Below are 26,192 nucleotides of genomic sequence, written 5' to 3'. Positions count from 1 at the left end.
TGGTTGTCTATACTACCTGGGAAGAGATTGGGACTGGGAATGGGAAATAAAGAGATTTAAAATAAAACAAACTGAAAGAGAATATAATAGCCTCGTGGGTGCCACTGATGATAGCATACTGTGAATTGAGGAATATGGTCCATTCAATTCTGTAAAACCTGAAGTTATAAAAGACATCAACAAAAAAGAGTTACTATTCCTTTATGTTTCGGTCAAAGATAATTCTTTTATTATTTTTTTTTTTTTGTATTTGTAAAGGTGTAATAAATTCTATGGTTTGTCCTGACTTGAGCAGCTCCACTGCCAAACATTAATCTAGTTATTGCAATTTCTTATTATCCGGGCATACATTTGTGATCTTCCTATTTTGTTGTTTTCTGTGTGTTTGTTCATTTACCTGCACTCAATAAAGTCCTCCATGGGACTTCCCTGGTGGCGCAGTGGTTAAGAATCTGCCTGCCAATGCAGGGGACACAGGTTTGAGCCTTGGTCTGGGAAGATCCCACCTGCCACAGAGCAACTAAGCCTGTGCACCACAACTACTGAGCCTGCGCTCTAGAGCCCGCGAGACATAAGTACTGAGCCTGGTGCCACAACTACTGAAGCCCTCAGGCCTAGAGCCCGTGCTCTGCAACAAAGAGAAGCCACTGCAATGAAGAGTAGCCCCTGCTCGCCGCAACTAGAAAAAGCCCCCGCGCAGCAACGAAGACCCAACGCAGCCAAAAATAAATAAATAATTTATATTAAAAAAAATAACAAAGTCCTCCTGTGTATAACTGCCAGGTGACCTACTTCACCTTTGCCTAAGCAGTGTTTTTCTAGAAACCAGAAGGAAAATTTCTGCAAATTAAACTACCTTAGTGCTGCTGGATTTGAAGTGGCAGATGGTGGTTGGATTTTACAAGTCCCCTTTGCCCTCTTCCTTCATTTTCTGCCTGCTTTTATATTAATCCTCCCTGTGTAGATTTGGCTAAGTGTGTGAAGCACACTCCAAGGAACTGTGTTAATGATTAAGCCCAAAGCTAGGCCTCCAAAAAGTCATACGGCCTTTCATTTGCAGAGTCTGGGAAGCCCCTTCCGGCCCTTACCATATTAAAGTTTTGCAGCAACTGTGATATTTAGAGAGAACACACATGCAGGATGGGGTTGGAGGGTATGCCCGTCTTCTCAGCACAGGGCCTCCCAGCAGGCTGGATTTATTGGATTTTTCACTTTCTTTCACCATTTGGATTTCCAAATACTTTTTATTAGTTCAGTCTCTAAAGTTGAGAAATTCAGCCAAATTGTAATGAAACACTGTAGCCTTAGTCCCCTGGGGCCTAAGAACAACTGATGAACTCTTCCAACTTGGCTGCACAGCAACTTCTGCTTAAGTCTCCTGTGCTTACCTCCTCAACCAAAGGGACATCACACTTGCCATGCCGGGATTTATGATTTATGAATCTTATACATCAGTTTTTTCAAAATCCTATGCTTCAAGTTAATGTTTCTAGTTTAGGAGTAACTGAAGTGATTTCACAATGCTTACCAGAGCAGGATTTGTTCCTTAGTTTTGAGTCCTTCATTCATTCAATAAGTATCTTCCGAGCATATGTGTAAAGTATATGGCTCTAACACTCACCAGGTAATGGTTAGGTTGTCCTTTTCCTTTGGTAATGAGCTGTTGTATTATTTTTTTTTTGGACTACTCCGATCATACTTCCGTGAGATGAATAAATGCTGGAAATTAAGGTTCCATTCTCTTGTTAATTTGCTACATGGCTTTTCAAATTATTAAATAAGGAGTTGATGTTCTTGAAAGCAGAAGGAAGAAACGGGGTGCCTTACACCTCTGACTTAAATTCTCACTCAGCAGTAATCTTTACTGTTAGGTTTTAGTAAACATCAGCTACTTTTCACACTGTGCTGGAGTGAGCCATAGTATGGTATGGTATAGTATTTTATAGTATAGTACATTACAGTACAGTATAGTGGGTAGACCTCGGATTCACATAATATCTCAAGCATCAACTTTGCTACTATCTAGCCTTGTGATCTTGGGTAAATGTCTTAAATTTCTGTGCCTCACTTTACTTAAAATTATAGGAGCGTTTGTGCTTGGAGTTATTGAAAAACATTAGGTGAGGAACTGTAGGCTCACAGCACATAGTAGATGCTCATTAAATGTCAGCCTCTCCTACGGCCATCTAAGAGGAACATAAAGGAGGTAGAAAGCCCAGGCCTAGTCCTCAGGAACTAAGAGTCTAGTCAGGAAGATGAGACGTAGACTCTATGTAAAACCACCGGGGAAAATGCCTCTCAGAAGAAACTTAAATAGCATAAGTTAATTAACTCTGTCCCCTCATTACCACCAATTCTGGAAATGAAAGACAGACTTTTCTCATCAAAGCATGTTTATACTTGATGTGTATAATTGATGTCCAGAAAGCTTTCTATAAACTAACAACCCTTCTTCTTGGGGAAATGAAGCACTTGGGTTTTAAATTTGGCTCAAACACACACTCACACACTCACATGAATATTATAGTGACTTAGGGTTCTATCAGGACTTTCATCTGAAAATTGTGCAAATGTTTCATCCATCTGGTGACTGCTCATAGACATGTTATTTCTAGTGTTTGCAAATAATTATCTAAATAGACGTCTGCTTGAAAATGTTCTATTTAATGTGTATATTCTGAAAAATAATTTCCTTTGCCATTTTATGTATTAAAAGAATTGAAAACCTTCCTTACATTTACATGTCCTCATGCTGTTTGAGGTGCAGGTCATGGCCGTAGTTTGAATGTGTCATTTGATAGTGCTAGGTCCATGTGGGTATGTCTCTATCAGGGGCCTGTTTCTGAAGTGGTTATTTAAAATCCTCAGTGGTCTTATGCCAGGAGGTTCCATGGAAAAAAGCAAGGGCCTTGAAGCTAATGAGACTTAGGTTCTATTCCACATCCCATGGAATGAGGTATTCAAAATTTGCAGGGATGGTGGTAGTCACATTTGTATAGGGGGTATATGGAACCTTCTGGAATCAAGGATTGATGCTTTTCCTTTTCATGTTAACTGCTATTAAAAGATCTCTGATGATTAGAATCGTTCCAAGTGGTGAGCAGTGTAAGAAAGGCCACGCGGGATCTCCCCAAGGGGCACTTCCTAGGAAGGTGAACCCCAGCCCCATGCCAGTGCCTCAGTTATCTTGGGGAAGGAGATGGTTCTGGACATAGTTTGTGTCTGAAGTTGGAACTTGAATGCTTACTCTTTGGCAGTGAGCTTAGCAACACTTTGAAGGAACTCTTAATAACCTACTGCATGTCTGCTGACTTTACATCTCACAAAGTTGCTGGTGTCCCATGCAGGGGCAGTGTAGCTGCAGGTTCTTCAGTGATCAGATTCTGGAGGTGACTGTGCTATTCTGAAGCCTCGAGGTGGCGCCTGTGAGCTTCAGTTGCATTAGTGAATTTGTAGGATGGGGGGTGTCGTGGAGGTAGAAGGGTGGAGGGTTGGGAATAAAGTAACTCTGGGTGCGGTGACAGCCAGGGAAGGGGACAGACTGACTCCTTTAGGGTTAGGGACTGAGCACACCTAATCACCCCTCCCCTTGGAGAAGTAACTAAGGAATTAAGAGCAGAGCTGGGACTTGAATGCAGGTCTTGTTCGGCCTCCAGTCCTCATTGTCTCTCCAGTCTGGCCATCCTTAAAGAAATGATGTAGGGATCTGGAGGAGACAGGAGTAGCTTATTTGGCTAACCTTTTCCTTGATGCAGGAGTGCAAATCCTGCTCTGGCACTTTTTACTGCTCTTTCCTTGGCTACTTTTCCTGTGTTATTCTCAGGAGTAAAGAATTCAGAGCTCTACATAGCATTGTTCACAACTCCTTGAATGAACTTGCACAAGTCTCAACCTCAGTGAGTGTTGGGGACAAAAACACTTATCTTACTTGCTTTACATGTTTGATGCTAGATTAAAGAGAAAAAATGTGTATGAAGTGCATTGCAACAAGACTCTATTAGAAATGGAAGAATACAAAGCATGCAGCCAGAAGCATTTTTAAGGGTTCCTAGAAGATCAGAATGAAATTTAATATTCCCTTAAAGTAAATAAGTTTTTCCCTGTTAAAGCCCATCAACAAAAGATCATTAGGAACACACTTATTAGAGTAAAAAGAAATTCAGTTTATTTTTCTCTCTGTAGCAAGACTGAAGCACTCCAAAGGAACCATGAGGAGTTGGGAGATGCTTCTTACAGGATATGGGTTTGTGCTGGATGATTCAAGGTGAGTTTAAGGGAGTGGAGGCCAATTCTGGATGAAATATTTCAGGCGGCAGGAGCAATTTTGTGATTGTGTATCTTAACAATATTTATTGATCAGATAGGAGGACCACAGTGGGATGGGCCTCTCCTTGGTGAGGTAAAGGAGCAGCAGTCACTCCTGTTAGGCAGAAGAGAGGGATGCTTCACCGTTTTTGTGGTTGCAGAGTGGCCTTATTCTGTCTCATTCTAAATATTGTCATGGAGTAGCCTGGTTTAGACATTGTTTCTGTTCTGTGAGTATGGTTTATATTCAACTGGGAACATCATGGCCTAGCTGCCAGCAGGACTGCTTTCTCACCTGGTTTTAGGTGTATTTATTTGTTCCCTTTTCTGGAAGGCAAAGAAGGAAGTCATATTCTAGAGGGGTGCCAAGGCTTAACACTAGGGTAGAGGGTCTCCAACTGGCTGTATAAAGAACAATTAAGTTACAGAACCAAAACGGGGAACAAAATCACCACCAAAAACCAAGGAGTAGGGCATATCAAGGAGGGTGAATGGATGTGGGGTGGTCTTGAAGCAATTCCAGAGGTGGAATGCAGCTTCTCCTTTAAGTATGTGTCCCCTCATGGCTACAAGTGAGGAGCTGGGCATGATTCCTGTTTCCTGACTTTAAATCCAGGGACCAGAATCCCTCCCCAACACCAAGGCAATGTTATCCCTTTTATCTCCCTATTACCTTCTTGTGATCCCCTTTCTGTAAGGTCTGGGTCTATATACGTAATCTTCACTTCAGGTAAAAATGGGAGTGGTCAACTATTAACACTGGTTACTTCTGGGAAGTGATACCTAAGGGTTTAGGGAGAAGTCATCACTCTTTGCTTAATACACTCATATATTATTGAAATTTTATGAGTCAACTTATTTTTCAATTAAATTATTAAGAACAAAAATGAAACAATATAAGAAATGGCAGTGGTGGTGGAACATGTGTTTTGCCACTGGGGATGCTCCCTGAGGGATGATTTTAGAATTAATATTTCCCTTGTTTTGAAAGGAAATTCAAAATTCACTTTTGTGAAGGGGATGGTATAGGTGTCTTGGACCTGTTCAAAAGATAATTTTGATTAAAAGCTAAAAAGTCATGCTTCTCATACAAATATAAAATGAAAGATATCAATGCTTTTAATTGATTCATTAATTAAAGGGAGAACCAGTAAGATGTATAACCAGTTCAAGAGAATTCAAAGAGCAGACGCACATATAGACAACTAGGAATGCTGAACTGAATTTACTTAATAAATGTAAAACTGGTTTCTTGGAGAGAGGGAAATCAATTTGCACCTCTACCTGAGATAATTCATTTGCAGTCTATGAATGAGAGACATTTGCCTGCTACCAGTAATCTACATTAACCGAAATAGTTCAAAGACCAATGAAAGGCAGACACACCCATAATGATGCACTGGACAGGACACCTACTCATCTTACTTGCCTGTTTTAAAGTTTTCACATTTTTTTCTTGCCAGCTCAGAATAACATATGTTAAAAGTCAGGTGTTTCTGCCCAAGACCTGTACTTATGATTATGTGTTTTAAAAGAGGAAAGGGAACTTGTCATAAGTTTATTTTGATATTTATATTTTGGGTGATAAATGACCAATCCAAAAGGACTGTAAAAAATAATTCACTGATTTCAGGAACATGTTAAGGACATAATTATCAGTGAATAGTTTTGTTTTGTTTTTTAATTATTGCAAAGACACTGCTTTTTTTTTTTTAATTTTATTTATTTATGGCTGTGTTGGGTCTTCGTTTCTGTGCGAGGGCTTTCTCTAGTTGCGGCAAGTGGGGGCCACTCTTCATCGCAGTGCGCGGGCCTCTCACTATCGCGGCCTCTCTTGTTGCAGAGCACAGGCTCCAGACGCGCAGGCTCAGTAATTGTGGCTCACGGGCCTAGTTGCTCCGCGGCATGTGGGACCTTCCCAGACCAGGGCTCGAACCCGTGTCCTCTGCATTGGCAGGCAGACTCTCAAACACTGCGCCACCAGGGAAGCCCCCAGTGAATAGTTTTAAATTTGCTTTTATTTTCCATTTTATCTTCTGGGGTGGAGCAGAGAGCAAGTATCTATTATGATAAACAGGATAATTTTAAAATTTCTTTCTACCCTGTGTATAAGATTATCTACATCTCTTTGCTTGGGTTTTTAAAGTTGGTTTCATGCACACACACACACGCACAAGGGCACACACATGCCCCATTCCCCTAATGGAAGAAAGCTTTAAAAATCTGATTTAATTGCAACCAGGAGTGGGTAAACTGTGAGTCTGATACCGACCAGGGTTCTTGGCTTTCCCCAATCAGCAGAAATTGATAAGAGGCCAGTTAAGAAATTCAGGCAAGGCTTTACTACGGGAGGGGGCAAGCTGGTTCCTTATATGTGGTGAGGGGAGGGGTGTGCCCATGGGGTCTGGCCCGAGGGGTGGCTTAGGTGTTTTGCCCACCCCTTTGGTGGTGTTGCGTGCAGGGGGCATGCGCAGTACCCTGCTTTTGCTCCTGGCTCTTCAGAAAGGGTAGTTGCGTTTTTTTGGTCTTTTTGTATCTTGTTGTCCAGAATTTGCCCCAACTGCGCATGCACGCAGTTATTTTTAGTCCCTTATAGTTTCTTTGTATTTTGTTGCTCTAGGAGACATTTGTCCAGGTGCAAGCACTGCAGCCGAGGGGCCCAGGTCCCAGCCTGTCTCAGGAAGGGGAGTGGGACTGTTGAGGAGAAGTTAATAGGAAGGGGGTCATAAAAACATGCTTATGTTCAGCTGATCCCTTTGAACAAAATTAAGGGAGTTTATTTCTCTCACCTCCTTTTCCCATGCTTTCCTTGTCATTTCTTTGCTCTTTTTCACGTCACTGCAAGGTTGTGCTTATTGGGTGCTCTAATGTTTGTGTCTATAATGAAAATTAATGGAGTTTTATTTGGAAATGAAAAATTTTAAGTTTGGGAAAAGGATGAGGAAGAGAAGAGAGTTGGAAGAGAGATTTTGTAATTTTTAAAGGGAATAGCACTAGTTACTCTTCTCTCATACCAAACCAGACAAATTTATTACCAAAACAGGGAAAGGAAATTCAGAATTCCTCCTGATTATGGAAATAAGATGAAAATTTAGAATAAAGTAAGAGGGACATATTGGAGGTAGTATCAGTCAATATTCTTCCCTGTATTTATTTATTGCACTGGGACAGTATCCTCATGTCCCAGTGGTAGGGGGAGTTGCTATGACTCAAGGAGGGGCAGTAAATTTTTTTCAAGTCCTCTCCTTTGTTTTGAAAGAATTGCCCCCAAAATTTCAAATCGTTTTTCTTAGACAGCATATTGTTCACATTTCCTCGAATGTAGACTGCAAAACCAAAGAAGTAGACTGTGTTAATTACGAAGACAGATAGCCCCCAGGGGAGCAGTTCTGCCTCTGGTTCTAAATGCTACAGCGTCTCCTTGCTTTAGGCGCCACACATTCTTAATTCCGTAGGGACTAGTCTGAGGTTTGCTCAGCAAACCCTTTCTTCACAGATGGTGAAAATTAATACTATAAATAAGACTGATAGTGTCTAGGGTGGTAGTAATTTATATTCATAAGAGCAGCTGTATTCCAGGCAACCTAGAAATATCATTTGGATATTTAGTTAAGTTAAACACATATTTATTATTTAGACTGCTAGGTTTAGAGGAAAATGGAAAAATTATGCTTTCTGGTGTGGGTTATTGAAATTGCAAATCTGGCTTATTTTGAAGAGCTCTCTCAACCACAGTTTGGATGAATGAACCAATGAACAAAGGACTATCATAGCCCAATTTAAGTTATTATATGTATCTCACTAAATTAAAATATTTTTTGTTCCCCAGATCTCTCCATAATGGTAGTTTCTAAAGAATTGCATTTGGTTCAAGGCAGTTATGTGATAACATTTTGCAATTAAATAAACTTTAATTAGAGAGCGTGACTGTGAGCCTAGGAAATGTATTAGCTTGTTTCACTGAACTGCATTTGAACAATGAGATAAATGATTTTAGCCAGGTTTCAAAATGCTTCTAGTGCATTCAGAAGTGACTTTGACAATTAAACCACAAAAATCAGATATTACTGAACACTTAGCAATTGTACACAGAAACTGTGTACTGATAATAGCATTTATTAAAGTATAAAAAGAAACATTTTCAATGCTATAAAACATATAGTATTAAATAGATCATTTAAAATGTGCAAACATCTTTTCTGGTTGGTTTTAATGTGCATGTGTGTGACAGACCCTACATTTTCACCTAAGATTTTGTTGGGTTGATTTGAACTATGCCCTTTCTCAGAAAGCCAGAAACTACTTTCCAAGGTCTTAATGAATTCTACCCAAAGCAACATTGCCATCTAAGGTTAGTCAGGCAGCTCAGCAATGACCTCCTGCAAGGAGATCTAAAACACAGAGGTAGAATTTTATGGATGTTGTAGGAAATGAAAATAATGGGTATCTTTGTTTGTTTAGTGTCCCTTTTCTGCTGTTCACAATGTGAATAGTGTTTATGTTGAATTTCTTATATGAAATTTAATAACCTGAGTGAATAACTACCTTAATACCTAAGGGACAAAGAAACATTGTTAATTTCTGATGTTACCTAGGCACTTCATTGTGTGCCAGTGCCTGTGTTGAGTGCCACACCTGCTATTTCACAGTCATGCTTAATCCTCATAACAAGCTTAGTATTGTCTGTGTTTTTTACATATGAGAAGACAAATATAGAATAGTTAAGTGACTTGCCTAAGGTTATGCATTTAGAGCCAGGCTTCTAAATCCTGGAGACAGAGCTTCACACTTAACCATTGCTATTGTAAAGAAATAGATTTTTTTGACTTAAACAACAGACGTGTATTTCTCACAGTTCCTGAGGCTGGAAGTCCAAGATCAGGGTACCACTGTGATTTGGTTCTGGTGAGGGCCCTTTTCTCGCTGTGTCCTTACACGGTGGAAGAGGAGAGAGAGCAAGTTCTCTGGTGTCTTTTCTTTAAAAGGCACTAATCCTATCATGAAGGCCCCAGCTTCATGACCTCATCTATCCCTAATTACCTCACAAAGGCCCCATCTCTGTATATCATCACATTGGGCATCAGTCTTCAACATATGAATTGAGGGGGACACAATTCAGTGGATGGTAAGAGAAGGCTTCTCCAAGGAAGAGCCCTTGGAGCAGCTTCCTGGGTAAAATGAGGGAAAAGGGATAAGAAACGGCTATTTTAAAAATAATTCCTAATGTACTTGCCTCTTGGTAATTAATTTTTTTTCTGAGGTCCTTCCACCATCAGGGCCAGATCATAAGGCTTTTTATGCCAAGAAAGGGAAAAGATATTCACCTGTAAAAAGAAGCTCATGGGATTGGTAAGAAGGAGGCTATGACATAAGGAAAGTTGTTTCCAGAAGGGAAAGTAAGTAGAAAGTCCTTCTGGTACTAGGGGAAGAGGGGGGCTGAAAAAAAGAGGAGGGCCAGATAAGAGTTTCTTGGCTCTTCCTGTTCTCAGGGTTGAATATGGGTTGGGTGTGGTTAAACATCTAAACAGGTTTGGGCCTGTCAGACAGTGTCTAGATTGGAGAGACTGTAAGCTGTGGAGGGAAGCCTGGGTTTGTGATGGTACCTTGTTCAATGTGGCACCATTGCATGGGCTCAATTCAGAAGTGAATGTTACAGAGAGGTTTTTCCATGGATGGGCCTAAAATAGTGTCTCTATTCCCTGTGGCCTGTACCATCATCACACACTGGAGAGTCACAAGTACTTGCAGACTGTGTGAAGTGGAGAGGAATTTGGAAGCTGAGAGGATGAATAGATTAGAAGCAGCCTGGAGTCATGGAAAGGAGGTCACAGAGTACAGGGCCTTGTGAATGGAGGCATGACTAGAGGTCTACAACATTGTTGGTGGGTACCAATACGAAAGCCACAACGATGACAAGTGGGGTGAGGCCCGCAAGGACCCAGAAGATGGCACATGGACCAGAGGCTCTTCCCCACCTTGTCATGAACTTCACTTCAACTAAGAGGTAAGAAGAATTGGTCAGGGAGACTCCTTAAGAGGAAAGAAACCACCATAATGAAGATTCTAAATCTGAAATACACTGGTTCTTTACCTTAACAGAGGATTAAAAATGGAAAGAGATGCTATTACCTTTATTTGGCAGAATCAAGTGTTCCTCCCCAACATTATCCCAACTCTACCTCAATGGCCATCAGCAGAAATGGAGCCAGAGCAAGCTGGAGCACGATGGGAACAGTTGTGGAAAATAAAGTTATATTTAGTGCACATTTGAATTATTATAAATTCTGATTCTGCTATCTCATATTGATGTATGACATAAATATTAGAAGTCACTTCTGGCAAGTTGAGTAGTAACCTACTTCCCTTAAAAACAAACTGATCGGCATGACCCCTTAGGCACTAGAAATTCCTTGAGCCTTGAGCAGATGTCAGCGATTTCTGGCCACATTTTCATCCTCATTGGAAATCCCCAATGGAGTGGGGGAGCTACTGGTAACGCCTCCCACTTTTTTTTCTTAAAGACAGATAGGCAGTTGGGATATGTGTAATCCCCTGGGCAGGTCACTGACTAGAAAATTCATTGACACCGCTAAGGACTTTGGGACCTTGAGAATATTGGTTAACTTTTCTGAGCTCCAGGTTCTTATGTACAAAATGGAAATAATAGTAAAATAGTATTTGTTGCATATAGTTTTTGCAAGGGTTGATGAGCAATGAGACAAATATACTGTGGAATATAAAACTATTATTGCTATTGTTAACATTATTACTATTGCTATTACTGTTGTTATTACCTGGTATATTTTGAACTAATAGTTGGGAGATCCTGATGTGGACAAATACCTAAGCACATGCAAAGCTGGGTGTATGGTTTTATCAAATACTACCTCATTATTCTCCTAAAATTCAACATTTTATTGTGTATTATTTCATTTTAAATTTATTTTATTTAGTTTTGTTGATTCTCATCATCTAAATGACCATTTCTAGGCAGGCACTGTATCTTATGGCACATAAATACCCATTTCTGTAACAGAGGTTCTAATATGATATGTCTAGTACATACAAAAGCTATATAAAATATGAACTGGAGGTTAGAAGTACTCATTTTCAACCAATTTATAAGATAAAAAAGTTCTTGAAAACAATGCTGAACAAATAATATAGGAAAAGCTGGATGCATATAAATTAAAAATTAAGAAATCAAATCCAGTCAAGCTCTTAAAATTTCCAAATCCTTCCCTTTATTTTCTTGTTTCATTCATTGCTTAAGATTATTTTATTGCCTTTCTCCCTTATTATTACAAAAATAATTCAGCCTTAGGCTCATTGCAGATAAAAAAATTAGCATAATACCCATTATCTGTTCGTGTCCACCCAGGAACACCAAAAAACAAATAAAAACCCCACAAAAAAAACCCAAAACAAAAAAAACAACAACAAAACAAACAAAACAAAGAATAGTCATTATTCTATGCACTTTAATAACTGGATGGATAGCCTTCTAGAGCACCTTTAATATATTAAAAAATTGATCAAATCACACTTAATCTTTTGAAAATTATCAGAAGTTATATAACCAGTTCCATCCTGTGGACATTTAGGTTGTTTCCAACTAACCCTTCTTACTGGATATCCAGGTTGTTTCCAACGTTCTTTTGTTGCATATTAGGTTATTTCCAACTCATTACTATTACCTATTGCTGCTGTAACAGATTACCACACATTTAGCGGCTTAAAACAACACAAATTTATTCTCTTACAGTTCTGGAGATAAGAAATCTGAAACCAGCCTTACTGGGTTAAAGTCAAGATGTCAGCAGGGCTGGTCTTTTTGGAGGTTCTGAGTGAAGAATCTATTTCCTTGCATTTGTCAGCATCCAGAGGCTGCCAGCATTCTAATCTCTGCTTCTGTCACTTTGCCTTCTCTTCAGTATATATCTCCCCCTATTTTCGCCTTATGAGGACACTTGTGATTACATTATTGGGCCTGCCTGGATAATGCAGGATAATCTCCTCATCTCAAGATCCTTAACTTAATCACATCTGCAGAGTCCCTTTTGCTCTATAATGTAACCTATTTGCAGGTCCTAGGAATTAAGACATGTACATCTTGAGGGGCAATCATCCAGCCAACAACAAAATATATAAATAGTATAAGCTGGTAGAATAGTCTGGGAAAAATACTAGGAAAAAGAAATCCTGAAAATTTTATGAAAAGTGATAAAAATATTTAGAGACATACAAACAGTTGTAAAATTGCCAAAATTCCCAATACTGCCTGAAATAGGGACCAGTGTCCATTGGTATCCATGTCAACCGAGATATTTCAACCAGTTTGAAGTCTTGATCAACCTGTTTTCTATCAAGTAACCTAAAGTCCGCCATGTAAGTACAAGGAAAGATAAGTGAGGTAGACTGTGGGGCCTGTGTATCTCAGGATAGAAGTCTCAGAGGAAGTGAAAAATGAGCTGAGATCTGAAGGAATAGTCATGAATTAGGTGATGGGACATACGGGAAAAAGCTCCTAAAAACACAGGGAAGGAGGTGTGTATGTGAGTGAAGAAAGACCTGGAGATAAAAGAGAACATTGTACTTTTAGGGAACTGAAAGCAGGCTTATGTGGCTAGTGGTGTATTTTGAGTTGGCAGTGGGAGGGGATTGCTGCAAACGAGGAATCTGGTTAACTAGGGGCTGGATCAAGGTGGACCTCGTAAAGCCTGTTGTTGTTTATGGATTTTTATCTTAAGCCAGATGCAGGGCCCTTGAAGATGAGCTGAGTCCCCAGATAATAATATCATTAATATGGCAACCATTCCCTAAGTTGATCTGCAGATTTCACACAATCCTTATCAAATTTCCACTTTTTTCCCCCAGAAATTGATGAGCTGACCCTAAATTTCATATGGAAATGGAAAGGACCCCAGAATTGTTAAAACAATCTTGAAAAAGAAAAAGTCAGGGGACTTACATTTCCTGATTTCTTACTACAGTAATGAAGATACTAGAATAATGAAGATAGTACAACATTGGCATAAGGATAGACACATAGACCAATGGAATAAAAACCCTCACATTTATAGTCAGTTGATTTTTGACATGGGGTCATGATAATTCAATGGGGAAATAATAGTCTTTCCAACAAATGGTGCAGAAATAGTTATTTACAATTAAAAAAAATAACATGAACTTAGAGCTTACCTTATACCATACACAAAAATCAACTGAAAATGGATCATAAACATACATGTAAGAGTTAACATTTGAAAGTATCTAGAAGAACACATAGCTTTCTCTGAGTCATTAGCTATTAGGGACATGCAAATCAAAACCACAATGAGATGCCACTTTATTTCCACTAGAATGGCTATAATAAAAAAGGACTGGTAATAATAAGTAGTGGCAAGGATGTGGAGATATCTGAACCATCATACATTACTAGAGGGAATGTAAAATGATACAACCACTTTAGAAGAGAGCTTGGCACTTTCTCAAAATGTTAAGTGTATAGTTACCATATCAGCAATTCCACTTCTAGATATCTACCCAAAAGAATTAAAAACATATGTCCACACAAAGACTTGTACAAGAATGTTCATGGCAGTACTGCTCATAACAGCCAAAGAATGGCAACAACCCAAATTTCCATCAGCTGTTGAATGGACAAATAAAATGTGGTATATCCATACAACAGAATTTTATTTGGCAATAAAAAGTAAACAAAAGGAATAAAGCACTGATAACATGCTGAAACATGGATGAACCTTGAAAACATTATGCTAACTGAAAGAAGTTAGTAAAATGATCACATATGATTCTATTTATGTAAATGCCCAGAATAGAGACATCTTTAGCAGCAGAAAAATAGATTAGTGGTTGTCTGGGGATAGGGGTGATGGTGGGGGAGACTGGGGAGTGACTGCTGATGCATATGAGTTTCTTTTTGCGGTGATGAAAATGTTCTAAAATTAGATTTTGCTGACGGTTGCACAGCTCTGTAAGGATACTAAAACCCATTGAATTGTACATTATAAATGGGTGAATTTTATGATGTGTGAATTATATCTTAATAATGATACTTTAAAAATGAAATCTAATACATACTACAACATGAATAAACCTCCCGACATTATGCTTTGTCAAAGAAGCCAGACACAAAAGACCACATATTGTAAGATTCCATTTAAATGGAATGTCCAGAATAGGCAAAATCTATAGAGACAGGAAGTAGATTTAAGTGGTTGCCTAGAGCTTGGTGTGAGGGAAGACTGGGAATTGAGGTTTCTTTTTTTTTTTTTTTAATATATATTCATTTTATTATTTATTTGGCTGCGTTGGGTCTTTGTTGCTGCACACAGGCTTTCTGTAGTTGTGGCAAGTGGGCTAGTCTTCCTTGTGGTGCACAGGCTTATTGCGGTGGCTTCTCTTGTTGCGGAGCATGGGCTCTAGGTGCACCGGCTTCAGTAGTTATGGCACGCGGGCTCAGTAGGTGTGGCTCGCGGGCTCTAGGGCGCAGGCTCAGTAGTTGTGGCACACGGGCTTAGTTGCTCCGTGGCATGTGGGATCTTCCCGGACCAGGGCTCGAACCCGTGTTCCCTGCATTGGCAGGCGGATTCTTAACCATTGCACCACCAGGGAAGTCCCGGAATTGAGGATTCCTTTTTTTTTTTTTTAAAGGAATTCCTTTATTTTTTAAATTATTTATTTATTTATTTATTTATTTTTGGCTGTGTTGGGTCTTCGTTTCTGTGCGAGGGCTTTCTCCAGTTGCGGCAAGCGGGGGCCACTCTTCATCGCGGTGTACGGGCCTCTCACTATCGCGGCCTCTCTTGTTGCGGAGCACAAGCTCCAGATGCGCAGGCTCAGTAGTTGTGGCTCACGGGCCTAGTTGCTCCGCGGCATGTGGGATCTTCCCAGACCAGGGCTCGAACCCGTGTCCCCTGCATTGGCAGGCAGATTCTCAACCACTGCACCACCAGGGAAGCTCCCGAGGATTCCTTTTAGGATAATGGAAATGTTCCAAAATTAGATTGTAATGATGGCTGCTCAAGTCTGTAACTATGGTAAAAGCTATTGAATTGTGCATTCTACGTAGATGAATTTTATGGTATATAAATTATATCTCAATAAAGCTGTAAAATTTTTTTTTTAGTGGCCTGAGGGTTGACATGGTCAGTTTCCTTCAGTGTGGGGATGGATTAGAAAGGGGCCAAAGTGGAGGGCAAGAAGGCATGCTAAATTTTTCAAATGAGAGTTAAAGCTGGTCAGGATTTTTCAGTTTCAGATTTTATTAAAAGCAGATGTTTGTTCTCTAGAAGACTGATGATAATGGTTTCCCAGCCCTAGTCAGTTGCTTACCATCTTCACCATTTTTGTTGCAGCCACAGCTCACTATAGCTATGTAACAGGTGATGCATCCTGGGAGAAAGCATGCGTTGTTTCTGAATGTTAATAGTTTGCTGCTTATCGCGTCAGCTGATTCAGAGGCAGGTCATTAATCAGGCTGTCAGAGTTATTTCCCTGAAAATAGAAGGAGCAGAGGAGATGGTAACCTGTGGCTTTCTTAAATCAGCAAGGCAGCCGTTTAAAACTTTGTATGCCTGTAGTGTCTGAGTGTCTCTCTCCTTGGCTATAATTGAAGGCTTTCTCTATTGAGACACACAGGAGACACTTCTGCAGCAAGTGGTTAGTACTGACGTGTTAAAAAAAAAAAAAGCAAAAGCCTGCTTCTTATACATCTCCAGGCCTCTCATCGATAACTTGCACCTCATTTAACAATACACTTATGAAAACTGATTTATTTTTAGTCTTCTTTCAGGTAAGCTATAATGTCATAATATCACAAAATTCAATACAGGTAATAATTTTTAACTGTTGGAAACATACATTTAAAAAACTAGTATGTGTATCGTAAAGACAGCAATTTAAACACATGTAACTAAGTGTTGGTTCATTCCTTGACTGTTTAGAAGGACAGCTCCGCATGGGGAATAAGAAAATGGAGTAGATTAGTGTATCCATTCATCTGATGCCGTGGCATGAGTATTACCCAGGATTCTAAATGATTATAAAGGTAAGGGAATGACAGAGAGGAATATAAAAGCCAAGTGATATCTAACAAGCTGAGCCTGACTACGAGACTGCAATCCGCGTGAATTCACTGCGGTTGCTGTCGTGCTGGGGCTTTGCCGAAGCTTGCAGCAGTGTTCCCCTGCAGTCGATATGGAGTTTGGGCTTTTCCTGGAAACCATGTAAACAGCCTTTAAATACTTTTATAGGCTTTGTTATTAAGATGGTTCTCATAACCTTTAGGGGCTCAGGTGTTTTCCTTTGCTTGAAGGCAGAGACAAGCCTGGGCAGAATGTGTTATTGTTCTTGGAAGGGAGCCTGCCCTTCGCCAGGGCCCTGGGAGAACAGCAAGGATCAAACAAGTCTGCGAGAGGGTGGTGAAAACATACAGCGCACAGACTCAGGCCTAAGAGTCTGGGTGTGACACGTGGGACTAAATACCTGTGGCCATTTACAGCAACATTCTGATGTCTTTTGCTTTGATCGGGGGTTCTTGAAATCAGAGCCCCATGGAAATAAAAATTAGGTTCAAAGTATTATTGAGTAAACAATCTCACCTTGATAGTTAACAAAGCAACTTGCTACTGCTTCCTCTGACAGCATATTATTAGGCTATCACTGAACAGAGCCTCGAAAGGCTCACCCCCAAACCAGAACATCGCTGATTCCTTTAGCACCATAGACCCTGGGAAAAGCCAGTTAGTCCAGAGAGATGGAGACAGGGCTGGGCCGCGAAGAAGCTGGACCTAGGGCCCACCCTCCCGGACTCGGTCTGTGTCCTGTCTCTCTACTACAAGGCCTCAGAAAGGACATAGGCTTTGATATCTGCATGTTTGCACGTACTAGCCGTGTGAACTCATTTGTAAAGTGAACAAAAGAAAACCAGTCCCATAGGGTGTCATGAGGGTAAGGTGAGGTGTTGAACATCCATCACTGTGCATTTACTAAAAATACTCTGCCTAAGAGCACAGATGTTGTTTTTCCCATTCTCTGCCTCATCTTTGATGGATTCTACTACATTTGGAAGATGTAGTCATGTGGCCCCAGCAAAATATACTATCATCCTGGGAATTATTGGGATACCATATGCTGCTACACAAATCAGAAGCCTCATCAACACTGAATCCAGTTCCTGACCTAGAGGAGGAATAATGCATGTGGAAACAATTTGTACAATATAAAATGCTATAAAAATGCTAATTTTTGTTATTTGTATAAATTAATCAATTTTAATGATTTTTGTGGCGCCTAGTGCAGCTTTTGCCCAGAGGATTAAGACAAAACAACTTTGGTAATAAACATATCTTTGTGCAAGGGTAGCCCTTGGCAACAAGAAGGGTAATTGCTTAGAAACAGCTGCCTTCTGGTAAAAAGGAAGAGCAAACATGAGTGAGGAATAGATCCAGATAGTTCTGAGAAAGCCCTGGACTAAACCTTTTCAGCTCAAGAGAGGGGTTCTCAGGCTATTGGTGAGGAATGGTCTGTCACCCAGAGTGCCATTTTGTTTGGATGAAGCCAGACTCTGGAGCCTATCTGGGAAGAGATTTTCCTGGTAATCCATCTTTTTCTTAAGTCATTTCAGTATCATTTTTAAAGACTGAGGGTGGAATCTGTGGACCACGCACATTTTAGAAAACTAAGACTAGGCAGATATTGGACAGACAGATGTCAATCAGGCATGCCAAGGGCATGCCATCCACTAGCTCGCTTGTGAAGGTCTAGTCAGCTATGGGGGACTGTGGCGTGGGCCTGCAATTCCACCAGTGAAGTGGTAATGGGTGGCGCTCTTTTGGGATTCCCCAGAGTCAGGTAGAGATTATACTTAACCAACAAATATGTACTGGAAATTCTTCAGTGGAGAAGTAAAGGAAATGACTTTTGTGTGGAAGGGTTGGTGGGACCCAGGTGACTGATGATGATGATGATATTAGGGGAGTAACTGTGTGTGTTCGTGTGTAGAGGGGATTGCAGTGGAATATGCATGTGTGGAGGAGTTGTAAAACGGGGGGGATTTTTCTTACAGTAGTATTTGTTCTGTTTATAAAAGAAGTACAAGAATATTGTAGAACATGTGGGAAAATATGGAAAAGTATAACGAAGAAAATTAAAATCACCCATAATCTACCACCAAAAACTAACTAAAAGTACTGCATGGGTGTCAGTCTGGGCTGGCAATGAACATGGAAACATGAAAACCATTGGTTTATTAAAACAGTAGGAAAAGGGATTTTTTTTTCTCCTTTTTTCTTTTTATTTCAGTTTGCAGTGGTTTCTTCTAGTGCTTTTAATGGAAATATGCGTAGGAAAGAGAGCTGTAATATATTGGTAAATTTTAGAAATTTAGAGTACGATTGTATACACTGGTTTGTTAGCTGTTATCTTTGTGTTAAGCATATTGAAATTTTTTTTAAAAATTTATTTATTTATTTGGCTGCATCGGGTCTTAGTTGTGGCATGTGGGATCTTTCCTTGCGGCGCACAGGCTTCTCTCTAGTTGTGGCGTGCAGGCTGTAGAGTGTGTGGGCTTAGTTGCCCCGCGGAATGTGGCATCTTAGTTCCCTGACCAGGGATCAAACCCGTGTCCCCTGCGTTGGAAGGCAAATTCTTAACCACTGGACCACCAGGGAAGTCCCAAGCATATTGAAATTTTATGTTGTGAATAAATATTTTTCTAAAACATAATTCAAATGGCTCCTTTGTTTTCTGTCATGTGAATAGATTGTAATTGATTTTAGAAACTCCCTACTGTGTACATTTAGTTCGTTCAATTTTTTCACTATTATAAATAAAACTGTACTCAATATTCTTATGCATTATGTTTATGTGGATCTCTATTGCTTCCTTGGGATAAATACTTTGAAGTAAAATCACACGATCAAAGGGTATACGCATTTTTCATGTTCCTGATACATATTGCTAGACTGCATTCTGAAAATACTCTATTAATTTATACTCCCAGGGGGGATGTTTGAGAAGGGCCAAAGAAGGTGACTGGGAATCTATGATGAATTGACCTGGAGAGAGAGATTGGAAGACGTCTCTGAGAGGGGCCAAGCAAGAAGGCACAAGAGGGGATTCTGAGGAAAGAGCCCAGAAATTCTCAGGGATTTGTGCCTGAACCAGTGACAAGGTCAGCAAAGTGAGCTGAGGGCGACACTTCACCTTGAAGAGGAGATGAAAGAAAATGATGTATATGAAAAATATTCCTTGAACTCTTACGGGCTTTACAGAATTTTTCTAGGGCAGCTTATTATCATCCTAGTCACTAATGAGGAACTTGAGGCATAGAAATTAAGTGACTTTCCCACCATCACACTAATACAAGTGGCAGAACACAGATTCAAAATGATGTCTTCTAGTCCAAATCCCCCATGGTTTTCCATTCAACTTTTTCCATACCCCTAAGGAAAGAGCTTGACCTGATGTCTCCTGTTTTTATACTTCATGATGAATCAGAATGCCCTTCTTCACTTTTGGGGCAAGTGCAGCTCGCACAAGGCTGGCTGAAGTGAGAATGAATGAGGCTGATAAACAAGAAAGGGACAATTTCTACAAAGCGAAAGACTCTAAAATTAAACTCAGAATCTGCTATTCTGTCATTATATATTTTTGCTAAGCATAAAAGAGGTTTTTATGAGGCTCTTTTCAAAAGGATTACTCAGCTCCTAGTGCAGATCCATAAACTGCAGGTGAGTGTGAGGCTCTGTGATTGATTGAGGCATGACAATTAGGTAGCAAGTAGTGGCAAGGTGAGTCCCCTGTGATGGGGCATGCACATACTCACTGGAACGCTCTGTCAAGGTACCTCGTTAAAACTTTTAACACTGGTCATTTCTCCCAAACTCTCCTTATTAAAATGGCTAGCAGAAAGAAATGCTTGGTTCTAGGACTGCTTGCCTTTTTATGGGCTGAATTGGGCATTGAAGGCAAAGAAGAGGAAGAACAGACCTGTCAGCTGCTGGGCAAGTTTGATTTGAATGGGTATGAAACCATTCACTTGTTATTGGAGGACTGTTTACTCTTCATTCCAGGACCACCCCAGCAAACGATTCTATTTTGGAGCCAGTATCAGCAAAATGTGGAGGGTAAGCCATTCTTTTTTTTTTCTTTTTACATCAGTTGTAGGAGGTGGGGTAAATGAGAGGTGGGTGTGGGAATCAGAGTCTGGAACTGGAGCCATGATGCCAGGCCTGACTTTGACACTATTTATTTGACTCAGGATAGGTACTTGCTGTTTCTGTGCCTCAATTTCTCCGAGGTAGACGTTCTAGGATTGCTTAGAAACAAGAAAGAAAAAAGACAGGTTTTATATGATATAGAACATTGCTCCTCAGAGGGTGGTCTGTGGGCCATCAGCATCATCTAAGAGCTTGTTAGAAATGTAGAATCTCAGGCTGCATCCCACGTCTGCTGAATCAGAATCTGCATTTTGACAAGACCTCCTGATGATTCTTGTACACATTAAGGTTTGAGAAGCATGATGTAGAGTTGTGCAGTGTTGCAGCTTTACTTTGAATTGTTATTAGACTAAAGTCTCCCCAAGTGAAAATACACAGTGCTGGAATGCTGATTTATTTATGAGCTAGTGTTCATAGCAAGATTCCTCCAGTTGGAAGGCTTCTGCCCTACTCCCCTCATCCCAAAATTGTCATGTCAAGAAATGGGATCCATGACTGATAATCTGAATTTGTAAGGAATCCATTGTAAGAAAAGCAAACATGGGTTATATTTCTGGGTGTGAAACACACACACACTTTTGATATGAAAAGAATGCCAGAAATTAAAGGAAAATTACTGTCCACACTGTTCTACTACCGTAACAAAGCAGCTCTTTCATTTCCATATATTCTTTCTCAGCCCTTTATATAAAGGCAACTGGAATTTTTTCATAGTTGTGGCAATAGCATGGACACAGTTTTATATTGGGCATCTTACATCATATCTTAATCACTTCCATGATGCTGCGTGGTAATTATAATTACAAACGCATGCTGTAAAAATTTTGGGAACTTCTTATACAACTAAATCTTTACTGATCATAACTCCTTCCCTTTGGTCATATTTCATGCTACATATTTGAAATAGCACTAAAGGGGTGGATAAACTGTATGCTGGCAAAGGGAAAGGATTGCAGTCAGTCTGTACTTAACTCTTTCCTGGACCTTCTAATTCTTTTCCATTCTTACAGTGAAGCAAAGGGAAGTAGGAAAGAAGCACTTTTGCTCATGGCTACATTAGAGTCAGTTCATTATTTATCAGAGAAGTTTTCACTGATTCAATCTTTAATAACATAAAATGAAAACCAAAGTTTGTCATGGTATAATACACTCATATTTCATCAGTGGAATCACTTAACTTGTTCTTCACCCTTCATTGGAGCTTCTGAAGGTTATCTTCCTAGCAAGGTAAAATAGGCCAATATACATATTTTTAGTAAAAATCCACCCCCTCATTAAAAAATAGTTTGGTATATCCACTGTGATTGACACAGTGGTGAGAAGTAAGTATGTCCCATTTAAAAAATAATTCACTGTATCAGGGATATTTTGCGTTTTTAAAAAAAATAAATTATTTGTTTATTTATTTTGGGCTGCGTTGGGTCTTAGTTGCTGTGCGTAGGCTTTCTCTAGTTGCAGCGAGTGGGGGCTACTCTTCGTTGCGGAGCACAGCTCTAGGCACGCGGGCTTCAATAGTTGTGGCACATGGGCTCAGTAGTTGTGGCTCGCGGGCTCTAGAGCACAGGCTCAGTAGTTGTGGCGCACGGGCTTAGTTGCTCCACGGCACGTGGGATCTTCCCAGACCAGGGCCCGAACCCATGTCCCCTGCATTAGCAGGCAGATTCTTAACCACTGCACCACCAGGGATATTTTGATTTCCATCTCTAATCCACTGTTCTTATTTAATTTTCAGAGTAGTCTGATAGTTGCTTTATACGTTCAGTCCAGGGATCTTTTTTTTTTTTTTTTAGTCCAGGGATCTTAATTGTAATCAGTGGGAGAGAGCGGGTGGTGTGTGCTTACTCCATCTTGACTTTAACTCAAAGCCTAAGGATCCTTGAAAAGATTACTTGGGCATCTTCTGACTGCCAGTGTTGCTGCCGAGAAGTCTGATGACATTCTGATTCTTCATATTTTGTATGAAACTTGTTTCACATAATCCAGGGCATCTAAAAAGCCAGTTCCGGGCTTCCCTGGTGGCGCAGTGATTGAGGGTCTGCCTGCCAGTGCAGGGGACACGGGTTCGAGCCCTGGTCTGGGAAGATCCCACGTGCCGCAGAGCGACTGGGCCCGTGAGCCACAGTTGCTGAGCCTGCGCGTCTGGAGCCTGTGCTCCTCAACGGGAGGGGCCAGCGCACCGCGATGAAGAGTGGTCCCCGCTTGCCGCAACTGGAGAGAGCCCTCGCACAGAAACGAAGACCCAACACAGCCAAAAATAAATAAATAAATAAATAAATAAATAAATAAATAAATGAATGAATGAATGAATGAATAAAATAAAAAGCCAGTTCCTTGTCCTGAATGTGGATCAGTAATGTAAGGCATCATTGTGGGGATTCTGCTTGTCTCCCAGCTTGTTGACTGAAACCCAAATTGCTCATCTTCACGCCATACAAGCCTAAAACTTTCCCAGCACTTAAATACATCCTAAACATATCTATTGGATATTAATAACATTCCATATTTACATTTTTTGATATATTTTCTTCAAAATTAGAGCTATATAATGACTTTTCACCAATAACCATCAACAGTTTCTATCTGTACCCAATTCCAATGTTCTCCTAGCCTCCCTCCCAATGGGAGAGCCCTCATGGGAGGCCTGGATAGGTGGTACTCAGGAGCTGGGCGTAACCGGATAACAATTTCATTTTGGTGTCATTAACGTTTACCTATAACTGATCTAGATATGCAAGTTGGAGTTTGGAGAAGTCTCATTCTGAAACCCACAGTTTTAACAGGATACTAGTTTTGGTTGGCCATCAGCCAAAGTGAACAGAAGAGGAAGACTTTTATTTTGAAAATGTTGTTCAGAGCAGAGAAGACAGTGAAATGGAGGGAAGAAGGGAGTATTTTAATTCTTGTTTTGGTTGATCTAAACAAAGTTAGGATTTAGAGAAATTTCCTGTGGAACAAAAGGTATACATTGTATAACGATACTGTGAGTATCATAATGGAAATCAACAAATGAACGAAAAATCATCCCAAATCCCACCCTTTCAGTAATTATCCTGTACTCATTTAAAATTTTTACCTGTTGATAGTTATCCAAATGTTCACACAATTTATGTGTAATTTTAATTATAGTATAGAAAAACTTTGCATACAGACTGTTTTACCTAATATTATATGCATGCTGCAGTATAATTTCTCTAATTATAGTTTTTTAATGATGGAAAATGTTCCTATCAAGTCAATGTACCATAATGAGCATGTAAATTCTTTCCAATTTTTCAATTTTATAAATAATTCTAAAATGAACAGTTTGGAACATACCTAGTGTTTTCTTTTGGGAAGAACAGTACCTTCATATAAATTCTCTGGGATGTAATTATTGATTCAGAGCAGGTGAACATTTTCTAGCTCTTGAAATGTATTACTCTCTCACCTTAAAAAAGATATTGCTATATTTATTTCAAAAATGTGTATGCCAATTTGTATGGCCATCCGTGTAAATTTAGAGACCAGTTGTCTTAGGACGATAAAGCCCTTCATGTTCAGACTCCTGATTCTCCAGTCTCCTCTTCCCGTGCCATACCTATTCCTACCCTGTTCTCCAAGTGTCCTGATCTTCCCATTCCTAGAATGTTAGGTTCTCTTGTTGTCATGCCTTCACACATACCGTGCCCTCTGCTTGCAGCATTTGTCCCCTGTTTTTATGTTATCCTTCAAGACTTAGCTTGGCTGTTAAGTCCCCCAGGGCAAGGTTCCCCACCCCTTTAACTGCTGGTCCCTATGTCTACCTCTATCGCTGTGTTTATCGTTTTGTGCATGGCTATTTTTCTGTTTCTTTGCCTAGACACTGCAGTGCCTGTCTTTTTCACTGTTGCATTTATAGTGTCTAGCACCAGAACAACTCAGTAACTACGTGTTGAATAAAAGACAAAGCTAAACTAAACTAAAACACCCAGTTAAAGAGACATGGAGGAAAAATCTAATCTGCCAACAGGGCTATTTGCTATTAGATATTTAATTCAAAAATATTTATTGAGTAGAAGATAGGGAGTTAGATACTAGAGCTACAGAGGACATTAAGAGAAAACATCCTTGAGGTCCTTGCTTTCAAATAGGTTAAAGTTTGGTTAAAACTGGGAAGAAAAAAAGAGAGTTGGAAATAGAATATTTATTTTTAATGGAGAAGAAATTGAAAAAAAATGTGATGGACTAAAGAGAAGTAATTTTCCTTTTTGTGGCTAGGGAATGGAAAGGAGGAGGCATCTCATTCATGGTTAAATGTAAGAATGATAGGAAAGAGACACTTCTTAATTAAAAAATCTCAACACTAACAATCAAATCATGGCAGGAAAAATTATCTATTGGAGTCATAATATATATCGTATATATAAATATTATGTACTGCTTTTATGTAGTCCTATCATAAGTATTTTCATGTATTGACAAAACTTTTATTATTATAGTTAACATCTAGAAGAAACCAGGAGAAACCTATAGGAAGGTAAGGAAGAGGGAAAGGAGACTCATAGGGTACCAGGGACTTCCAGTGAATGGGGAAAAATGTATTGAGGAATTATTGAGTGTTCTGCGTGGTGGAGAGAATTGCGAATATAAGAATGTTTTTGTGAAAAGAGATAATCAGCTGTCCAAAAAGATGCTTCCCAGCCCAAACCAATCAATAATGAATATGATTCATACTTGAACCCTTTAAATTGCAGTATCTTTTTATGAAATATTAACATGCTTACACAAGGCAGGTGCCCCTGACGTTTTGGCAAAATGCTCTCAGCACCAATCCCAGCTAAAAGCTGCTTTCCCCTCCACAGATCTACCCACTGACTAAGGCCTTACAAAAACTATTTCCTTTTCAGGTTCAACTTCCGGGGATTCCGCTGGATGAAAACCATGATCCACACCATCAAGGAGATTAATGAGAGGAAGGATATTTTACCCAACATCACTTTGGGCTATCAGATCTCTGATACCTGTTTCACCATCTCCAAATCCGTGGAAGCGGCATTGGTATTCCTCACAGGGCAGGAAGAAAACAAGCCCAGTTTTAGAAACAGCACTGGGGCAATGCTGGCAGGAATTGTTGGAGCAGGTGGACCATCCTTATCAGTTGCTGCTTCAAGAATTCTAGGGTTGTATTACTTACCTCAGGTATTTCAGAATATTGTGCTGGGTACTAACTTATAAAGAAACACAAGGTATGTGAAAATTGCTGTAGAGAGTAAATTAGGTGCTCAGGTGAGGCTGGGATAAGTTACACAGACAAACAGGATGGTGGTGATGCTGGTGTCCCTAATTACTCTGTTCAGTCTGGCCTCAGCAAGTGTGACTGGTGATTTCAGACTCTTCTACGTCCCTTAGGATCCTGCCTTAGTTTTGAGCTTGAGATTGTAACCCAGTGATTTGTATGTTGACATCTCAGTAGGCAATACACTCGAAAACACTGGGTGAAGCACAGAGTAGGTGACTGAGAAATACTTGTTGGTTGATAGATGGTATAAGGAACTCATTTTGTTTCTGGCCTGTATTAATACTTATTAATCATGACCCTTTTTGTTCATACGCTAACATACTGAAATGAGCTGGGATGCTAATTTACAGATTATTTTAAATTCAGGGACAGTGACACATTTC

General features: G+C 39.9%; 1 protein-coding gene across 1 annotated transcript in view; it reads left to right on the top strand.

Moving 5' to 3' along the window:
- The first annotated feature begins 14,703 nt into the window (after positions 1-14,703).
- The window catches only part of LOC309629931 (vomeronasal type-2 receptor 1-like), a 32,846-nt gene continuing 21,357 nt past the window's right edge, over positions 14,704-26,192 (top strand). The window contains 3 exon segments of the mRNA XM_082394542.1: positions 14,704-20,356; positions 20,362-20,459; positions 25,418-25,709. Of these exon segments, the coding sequence (XP_082250668.1) occupies positions 20,138-20,356; positions 20,362-20,459; positions 25,418-25,709 (609 nt within the window). The 5' untranslated portion in view covers positions 14,704-20,137.

Source organism: Balaenoptera borealis (assembly GCF_965194805.1).
Source record: "Balaenoptera borealis genome assembly, chromosome: 5".
NCBI classification, from domain to species: Eukaryota; Metazoa; Chordata; class Mammalia; order Artiodactyla; family Balaenopteridae; genus Balaenoptera; species Balaenoptera borealis.
This window is presented reverse-complemented; position numbering and strand designations above follow the sequence as displayed.